Here is a 10,373-nt window from a genome sequence, read left to right on the forward strand (position 1 = left end):
CAAACCTTGCCTTCGCCTATTTCATGGCGATCCTGCCTACTATCGGCAACAAATAAAATAAAGGCAAAATAAAATAAATCCCTGCCATACAAAAAAGGCAAATGTGAAAAAAAAAGGGAAGCAGGCTGAAGTATCAATGCCAGAGGATAAAGAAGCGCTACAAAAGGCGTTGGAGGACTGCCCGCTGGACGGACCACGGCCGCTGACTATCGAGGAATACCGAGCCAGGCAACCTGCAGCACGAGCGGAGCTGGCAAGAAGGAGGCGAGAGGAGGACGCGCTGACGGCAATCCCCCTTGTCCTAAGGCCAAAGCACCGAGGCGGCCACATGGTCCGCTTTAGGAAGCAACGTGCGGCTCTACTGAAACAAATCAACAGCGTTCCGCCACCACCCTGGGCAGAAGCGTGGAAACTCTGGAGCAGGATAGATGAGTTGGAGAAAACGCACGAGAGAAATCAGCAGGCAAGGCGGCAACAACAGCAGAGTTTTAATAATCAATTTAATAAAAAGGAGTGCTCATAATAGCACCTTTGTGGTAAGAGCCGATTTTTGCGCTGCCACTATAAATTAATGTAAATACACAAAAACAAAAAACACAAAATAAAAAAGCAATAAAATGGAAAAATATTAATATATTTTGTTTATAAATTTCTTTATTTGAATAAGTCTATCATTGCCAAAATACCCTAGAAACAAAAGAAAGAAGAAGAAAAAAAAAAAAAAAAAATCACATATTTTCAAATAACACTAAAATGAAAACTACACAAAAACGAAAAAAAACAAATATATACATAGATAATTAAATAATAAATTACAAACAGCCTAATATACCCCAACATACCCTAAAGAAGAGCACATGTCAAAATGAAAAGTGAATAAAATATGGCTCAATCGCTAAAACCAGCACAATCGATGATATCTGCTGCAAGAAAATAAATGAGAAAACAATCCCCAAATTAATTTTTTCATGTGCATTTATCCAACAACGCGACATAGATGCGCTCGAGTCGAAATGCTGCAGCAGACTAATTCTGTTTTTACGCTCTCAAGGGCACTTCGTGTTGACTTCGCCATGCACACAGATGGTAAAACGATCATATGCCGAAGAAAAGTGCCCGCACGGGCTATGGGTGCCTACCTCTGTTGTAGTGGTTGCGTCTTTTGAAATTCGTTCGCCAACAACCTTGACTTTGTATATATATTACACGTTAATGCATGCAATTTTAACAATTTTCTGTTCATTTGCGAACTTCACACACACACACACACACGATTTTCACTAATTGTCTTGGGCCAGAAATCTCGGTTGAGCCCCCCAGTTTGTAGAATTGGAATATTCCTGGTTATTTAATTCAATATTATTTAAGGATGTGATTTCCTTATTTAAACTTTATTATTTATTAACAATGTTTCTTTGTGTTAAGAATACATATATTTATTAATTATTATATTGGCCTTAGCGACAAATTTGGGTGTGCGATGTGATCGAGGCGAGAGTACGATTGCGAGTGCTTTCCGATCAACGCTTCTGCTTATTTTTCATGAGTGAGTCGACCAGATAGGTACGGCCGCTGCGTGTCGTTCTGTCTCGCTCACTCGGTACCAAACGATTGCCATGATTATGCCTGCCTGACACTTCATTTCCTACATAGATTTAATAACGTGTACAGTTTTGCACAAATTCAATTAAAAGCAGCGCGAATTTTGTTTTGATTTATAATTAGTCTTCGGTTAGTTAGTATCGGCTTAAGATTCAATTGGTCAGCATTTAAAAACTTCGAACACACGGCAAACACACTTTTCTCCTCAGTGAACTTGACTCTACTCTCTAGATATTCGACCGACTCTCAAGACTCCACAGACTACCTCTTCAAACTGGACTCCACAGACTGATTTGATAAACCTTTCCCTTACATCGTACGTCTATTTATATCAATATTCTATCTATAGCGATTCTTACTCAAAGTTATCCATACTACTGCTTATACCGCGATCCTACATAAATTTCCACTTACGTCTAGCGAATAGGTTAGTCTGACGGAAGTGTGTGCCATCCCTTAACGCAAAAATGCCATATTTTTATGATTTTTTTTGTTTTTGGCTTTTAAATGCAGCCTACTTTGCCATGGACTTTGACACAAAAATTTAAGTTCTATGTGAGAGTACGGGGTTCGGTGTGGATTAGCTTGATGCCAATATACGTACTTTGCTGCAAAAGTGCTTTTAGCTTTTTGGTGCTGCCCTTGTGTGGTGTTGTCTATTTTAAAACGGCGACCATGTCAGCCAATTCGATTCTGATGTGTTAAGTGGATGAAAAAGTGCAGCTTTCCGCATCGTAAAGTTGATTATTTTTGTAAAGTGGGAACAGATGACGTCAGTTGCAAACAAATTTGTCTGCGAGAAGGAAATCCTTATCAAAATTTTTATTTACTTATTTTGTAACAAAATGTTTAGCAATATTAATTAAATGAACTGAAATAAAACTGAAGCGAGACAACTCGTGCTTATGCTCAATCATTTCGATATGGTTCAAGTGTTTGTCATAATTCTGTTTTAGTTATTTGCCGATTACCTTACCGATTTTTTATAGACGCCACATGGTTATTGAGATAAGCCAAGTCACCAGCTCTCTGCCATACAATCGGAAACAAAAACAACAAAAATAACAAAAGCGAAATTGCCAGATGATAAACAAAGAGGAAACTCTCTTTTAACTCGCTATTCTCTTTGTGGTCTGCTCTGGTAATAGGCATTCTCTTTGGGCCCACTTTAGATTAGCTTCATAGGTCCAATTGGGAAAAGCTAAATGGTATTGTTGGCTTTAGGTGATCAAACAGTTTGCTCTGCACCATTGCCAGCGGCAGGTCGCGAAAACACAGTAAAACCGACAAACATTGGAAATATATTATTGTAGATTCTGAGTGAAGTGTATGTGTGTATTTGGTATCCTTCAAATCGAACTCCAAGTATAGCAAAGTGAAAGTGTTATCCAGGTTTTATTTATGAAATTAAATGAATCATACGCCACGTAGACCATTTCTTAATCTGAATTTCAATTCGTTTGGCTTAGTCGCATTATCTATAATTATAATCACCTACGGGTTAACATAATAAGGTTATCGCAGTACACATAGAGCAGATAAGATGGCTATAAATTAAATATTGGTAAACATGAAGACTTTGTAAAATTAATTTTAACGAAATTCAGTTCTCACCAACCTCCTGCCACACTCTTTTTCGCAACATTTAGAGCATGTTCCGTAATTATTCATGACAATTAGGTTAATCTTAATAGCCCTTGTATGAATGTTGTTGTTGCGATAACAAATCTTAATTGATTTTTGATAATTTGCTTAACTAAATGTTGATTTGCCCTAACAAATTGCCCATGTGACGTCAGAGCACGTGATGGATGGATCATGTGGATAAGAGTGAATCAACAAATTATAGCCACTTGCCGCCGACCCCCTCTACTGAATGCATTCCTTAATCTCCCTCTCTTTCTCTATCTTGTTTTCCCTCGCTGGCTGTATTTCTCTATATCTGTGCCAAAAATATTATAGCCCCCCGATAATACGTATTTTTTATGGCCATAAAAACCCCTACCTTCTGAATGGATTTCTTAATGAGGCTAAACCACGGGCAATAGCCAATCATATAATAATTGAACTACTGAATGATATTGCTATGACTTGTGCAATTTAGCTTAAAAGATTTATGTGGCATATAGATTGGTAGGCAGATTTATAGCTAACTGATAAAATCGTCATGCAATTGCATTGATTTATCTAATTAAACATAAAATATAGGCAAATAAGCAAATGTTTAAATGCTATCCAGACACGCAACTGGCCAAGTAGATTGAACTCATTGTTGCAATATATGCAAATTGGTTTGTTATTGCTTTTAACATTACAATGGTTTAATTGTATATTAATTCAAGAATATTTAAAAACTTACTTCTCTAAGCACAAATGCCAACTAAGAAAGAAAACTTCTTCATGTCTCTTATTTGAAATCTGAAATAAAGGAGAATCTCCCACTAATCATAATTAACCAAGATTATTGGGAAAATACTTAATATGCAATTTGAAGTCTAATTCTTATGACTTTAAATGTTGATTTTAAAGTTTAAACTGTTATTTGACTACGCAAAGTCCGCTAAGCTAAATGATAGTAATTACAATGCCTAGAACTGAGAATAGTCACTAGATTTTTGGTAAGGAAAGTTTTTTGGTCTGCCTTTTGGTTCTCTGCATGAAATTTTTCAGAGTTTCAATACTGTTTTACCCAGCGCCAAGCCTTAAATATTTATTTAGTGCTCCCTCATTAATTTGTATTACTTTGTGAGGGAATGAGTCTATTTGGCAATCGTTATTAACATTGGCAATTAATTAGATAATTTAATAGTTTTATTTATTGCTCTAATTCTTCATTCTGACGCACATTACGTCGCTTTGCCATCGTTATATCCAATTGCAGCCAATGCCAGCAACAATGTGCCCAATCAATCACACAAGTGGAACTGAACTGTTTATGGCACTGAGCGCATTAATAATTTGAAATTATTAACAATTACCAAGCAATCAGTTTGCACATAGTATATAGCATGAACAATATATAAGTATAAAGCCAATGGTCTGAGGTTTAACAAATTTCCCATTTTTTGGTATGCCAGATTAAAGATAAATTTATGGCACGACAGTTCAACCACATTGATTGATACAGACAATTTGGTGCTTCGCCGGCTGCTCGGCTTTTTGAGATAGTGCGAAAGACGCGGCGCTGTCTGTGGCGGACTGTGATAATTTTAGATGATAGTGTTGTTTACTGGAACAGGAAAGCAATCAATTTGCAACGTTTTTGCTTGACTCTTAATTATATGAGATTTCTATGGATTTTAGATTGAGAGGCACAACCACATTTGTACATATGTACTTGAGAATAAGATTTGATTATTGCTACTTAGAGAAGTTGATATAATACTTATGTATGTTGATGTTACTTATTCGGTTTTTTAATAATTTTCAGAAACGCTGGCAAAGACTCAAGAGCCAGCAGCGCCAAATCCTCGCGAAACTGTTGATCTGGAGGCCCAGCTGGAGAAGACCGAGAATGAACTGAGAGAAATGTCTGCAAATAGCGCCAGTTTGAAAGCCAATTTCATGCATATGCAGGAGTTAAAGAGTGTTCTTGAGAACACTGAGGGCTTTTTCTCAAACCAAGAGGTTATTAACTTGGATTCCATCGGGTGGTTGATCCCTCAGTTGAGGTCTCAGCCCAATCGCAACCTCGACAATTGGCTTTCGTAGCCGGAGTAATCAAATTGGAACGCTTCTTTAGTTTTGAACGCATGTTGTGGCGTATCTCACGTGGTAATATCTTTTTGCGCCGCAGTGACATCAGTGGCTTGTGCGAAAATGAGGAAACCGGAATTCCAGAGTTGAAAACTGTGTTTGTGGCCTTCTTCCAGGGAGATCAATTAAAACAGCGCATCAAGAAGGTCTGTACAGGCTATCACGCATCAGTTTATCCCTGTCCGAGTTCATCCGCTGAGCGGGCAGAGATGATACGTGATGTGAATGTCCGTCTGGAGGATTTGAAATTGGTTTTAAATCAAAGTGCCGATCATCGGCAGCGTGTGTTGTCGGCCGCCTCCAAGAAGCTACCCAGCTGGGTCATAATGGTGCGCAAAATGAAGGCCATCTACTCTGAATCAATTCAATCCCGATGTGACGGGCAAGTGTTTGATAGGCGAAGGCTGGGTGCCACAAAGTGACTTGCTCAATGTGCAAAAAGCCTTGGCCAGAGGTTCCAAGTTGTCGGAGAGTAGCATTCCCGCTTTTATGAATGTGATTGACACGAATGAACAGCCACCAACATACACCAGAACGAACAAGTTTACCAATGGTTTCCAGAACCTTATCGATGCCTATGCCATGGCCTCATATCGGGAGGTGAATCCAGCTCTATATACTTGCATAACATTTCCTTTTCTGTTTGCTGTGATGTTTGGCGATTTGGGTCATGGCCTTATCCTACTAGCCTTTGCCTCGTTTCTAATCATCAGGGAACGTCAATTGTCAGTTATTAAGGAGGAACTCTTCAATATTTTCTTTGGCGGACGTTACATCATCTTCCTCATGGGTATCTTCTCCATATATACGGGTCTGATCTATAACGATGTCTTCTCCAAATCGATGAATTTATTCGGTTCCGGCTGGCGTATGAACTACAATACCTCAACGGTGGTTAACAATGGTCTTAACTTCATTACCCTAAGACCGAACGACACGAATTTCAAAACCTACCCATTGGGCATGGATCCAATTTGGCAATTGGCCGACAATAAGATCATCTTCTTGAATACCTTCAAGATGAAACTTTCGATAATCTTTGGTGTCTTGCATATGGTCTTTGGTGTAACCATGTCGGTTGTCAATTTCGTCTATTATCGTCGCTATGCCAGCATCTTTTTGGAATTCTTGCCACAGATCTTGTTCCTCCTATTACTTTTTGGCTACATGGTGTTCATGATGTTCTTTAAATGGGTTGTCTATAATGATACTAGCGATGATCAGGCCCTATCACCCGGCTGTGCCCCATCTATTCTCATTTTGTTTATCAACATGATGCTGTTTGGTTCTCAAGAACCTCTCGATGGCTGCAAGGAATACATGTTTAAGGGCCAAGAACTGCTGCAAACGATTTTTGTTGTTATTGCAGTAGTATGCATGCAGTCTATATGGTATTACATATTATTGTTCAACTTAAAAACTATTTTAACTGATCTACCATCTGATTTATACTGTTGTTATATCTTACAACATTATTTGAACTACTATTATACCAGATAGTTTTTACAATCGTTTTTTTCATTATCTGAAATATAGTCGTATAACTAAAAAAATTAATCTACTATTTTTCAATGGTTTCACCTATCTTTTAAGGCATTTAGATTTTGAATCATAGCATTTCCTGTTTCAGTTTAACTTATTGTCAGTTTCATGAATGCCCTGTAGTATACTTTTAGGGATAAGATTAGGCCACATACTTCTAGGGATAGATTATACGTAATTAGATCTTAAGCATAATGTCTAGCTTTAAGTACCGTTAAGGACACTAGCCATAAGACCAATGTAAACGTTCTCCTATAAATACCGGGCTTGCGGCCCCAATAAATCACTTCAAGTCAAACCTTGCCTTCGCCTATTTCATGGCGATCCTGCCTACTATCGGCAACAAATAAAATAAAGGCAAAATAAAATAAATCCCTGCCATACAAAAAAGGCAAATGTGAAAAAAAGGGAAGCAGGCTGAAGTATCAATGCCAGAGGATAAAGAAGCGCTACAAAAGGCGTTGGAGGACTGCCCGCTGGACGGACCACGGCCGCTGACTATCGAGGAATACCGAGCCAGGCAACCTGCAGCACGAGCGGAGCTGGCAAGAAGGAGGCGAGAGGAGGACGCGCTGACGGCAATCCCCCTTGTCCTAAGGCCAAAGCACCGAGGCGGCCACATGGTCCGCTTTAGGAAGCAACGTGCGGCTCTACTGGAGCAAATCAACAGCGTTCCGCCACCACCCTGGGCAGAAGCGTGGAAACTCTGGAGCAGGATAGATGAGTTGGAGAAAACGCACGAGAGAAATCAGCAGGCAAGGCGGCAACAACAGCAGAGTTTTAATAATCAATTTAATAAAAAGGAGTGCTCATAATAGCACCTTTGTGGTAAGAGCCGATTTTTGCGCTGCCAATATAAATTAATGTAAATACACAAAAACAAAAAACACAAAATAAAAAAGCAATAAAATGGAAAAATATTAATATATTTTGTTTATAAATTTCTTTATTTGAATAAGTCTATCATTGCCAAAATACCTTAGAAACAAAAGAAAGAAGAAACAAAAAAAAAAAAAAAAATCACATATTTTCAAATATACACTAAAATGAAAACTACACAAAAAACGAAAAAAACAAATATATACATAGATAATTAAATAATAAATTACAAACAGCCTAATATACCCCAACATACCCTAAAGAAGAGCACATGTCAAACATGTGCAGTCAAAAGTGCACAAACAACAAAAGCACACTTGAAAAGCTTGCCGCGATCAAAGCAAACTTTTGAAAAAAAGCTCAAGTAAAATTCACAAAGCTTGCAAGCACACATAAAGCTTTCTGATCGCAGCAAGCTCAACAAGATCAAAACTGCCCAATAACGAAGTCTAAATACCCTATAAGAAAAATTACAAAATTTTTTTTGGAAATAATTAAATATTAGAAAATAGAATTATAAACAATTTGAAAAAAAACAATAACAAAAAAAAAATAGGAGAATCAGAAAATGAAATAATTAAGAGAACAAAATTATTTTAATTAAAAAAAAAAAAAATAAGATAAAATCAAAAGTAACATAGTTTCAATGGACCAGAACATAGAAATATTGAAAGGAAAAATTCAGAAAGCATACAAGTGCCTAAATAAAACAATTTATATACACCCTCAAACCATAAACAAGCACCTTGAAACTATCTTCGACAGTTATAATAGAATAAAGAGTAGCAGTACAGACATATGCAATGAATCTAGCAGTAAAAAGCTTTACTGAGCTAATATACAGTTTAAATAAACAACTAATAAGTATAGAAACAAAACATAATATAAAATTCACAATACCGGTAGATTCGAATCTAGAAGCAACTTTTGAACCTCTAGTAGCAAAAGACACAGAAGAACCAGCTGTAAAAGATAACCCAGAAAACATTCAAGATAATACAAAACCAAAGATGGTGCAAACAAAGATTAAATTTCTTAATACAGCTTTTAAGCTGATTCAAGAGTACGATGGTGGAGTAGAAACAATTCAAAGTTTCATAGATTCACTGGAATTAATCAACGAAATAAAAGCAGAACATGAAGAAACAGCTATTAAAGTCATAAAAACAAAACTAAAAGGGGACGTTAGACTACTAGTTACTAATGAAAACACTATAAATGGTATAATCCAAACATTAAAGAAAGAAATTAAGGGTGAAACAGTTCAGGTAGCAAAGGCAAGATTAATGAATTTAAAACAAAATGGCAAGAACGCAAATTCATTTATGTCAGAAATAGAAAATCGTACTAAATCATTGAAACGCGCATTCATAACAGACAACGTAAACCCTGAAACAGCAAAGAAATATGCCACTCAAACAGCAGTGAAATCAATCATAAAGAACTGCGATAACGAAAAGGTCAGAACAATAATAGAAGCAGGCAATTTTACTGAAATGAATGATGATATAGCTAAATTTGTAAATACATCTACAAATATAGAACAAGATCACAGCGTGTTTTATACTAAAAGAAACAATTACACAAATAGGAACTCGTAATAATAATTACCAAAATAGAAACCCAAATGATAATAGTAACTATAACAATACTAGGAATTACAATAACAATAGTAATAATTATAATCGAAGAAATTATAACAATAGATATACCAAAACTAATTATCCTCCTAAAACACAACAAAATAATAATGTTAGATTTACAAATGTAGAAGAAAATTCGGAAAACTCCGAAAGTCCTCTGGTGTAAAAAATCGAACAAATAAAATATATAATTTAAATTGCAACCTTAATCGCTACATAACTTTAAACTTTGACAATGTAGGGACAATAAAATTACTATTAGACACAGGAGCTGATGTATCACTAATAAAACAAGAAATATTAAGAAAAGACAATACAGTTAACATACAAAAACGGACAAAACTTAGTGGAATAGGCAAAGACGTCCTATTTACAATAGGCGAAACCAAACTAAAGGTCAGCAACCTCTCAACGGTACACACCTTCCAAGTAATAGAAAATGATTTCCCCATCTCATGTGACGGAATCTTGGGGCTTGACTTTATAAAAAAATTCAATTGCACACTCAATTATTCCACCAACAAATTGATAATAGATCCATATAAATCAAGATATAAAATTATAATCAATATAGGGATCAGTCAAAACACACATGTATTCCATATTCCACACTACACCCGGGGGTATTCGTCGCAAACACTATTGCTTCTAAGACTAACCCATATGTCCGCATATTAAATACTAACAACACAGACGTGCAAATTACAAATATAAACCTCTACATAAATTATGCTCAGAATTTGATGATGTATTCGCAATAGAATCTGAACAAATATCGTCCAACAATTTCTATAAACAAAAATTAAGACTCAAAGACACAACACCAGTTTACACCAAAAACTACAGGATAGCACACAGTCAAAAAAACGAAATCAATAAACAAGTGGACAAATTGATCAATGATGATATTGTTGAACCATCAATGTCTGAGTTCAATAGTCCGATTTTATT

The 10,373-nt window shown here is 36.4% G+C and overlaps 1 protein-coding gene across 1 annotated transcript; it reads left to right on the plus strand.

Moving 5' to 3' along the window:
• Nucleotides 1-136: 136 nt before the first annotated feature.
• LOC137574937 (V-type proton ATPase 116 kDa subunit a1-like) lies at nucleotides 137-7,023 on the plus strand. Its single transcript, XM_068287369.1, is given in 5 exon segments — nucleotides 137-485; nucleotides 5,033-5,242; nucleotides 5,245-5,710; nucleotides 5,712-6,749; nucleotides 7,005-7,023. Coding segments are annotated over 5 exon segments (2,082 nt in total).
• The last annotated feature ends 3,350 nt before the right edge of the window (nucleotides 7,024-10,373 follow it).

This window comes from Drosophila tropicalis, unplaced genomic scaffold, assembly GCF_018151085.1.
Source record: "Drosophila tropicalis isolate 14030-0801.00 unplaced genomic scaffold, ASM1815108v1 contig_510, whole genome shotgun sequence".
In the NCBI taxonomy this organism is placed as follows: Eukaryota; Metazoa; Arthropoda; class Insecta; order Diptera; family Drosophilidae; genus Drosophila; species Drosophila tropicalis.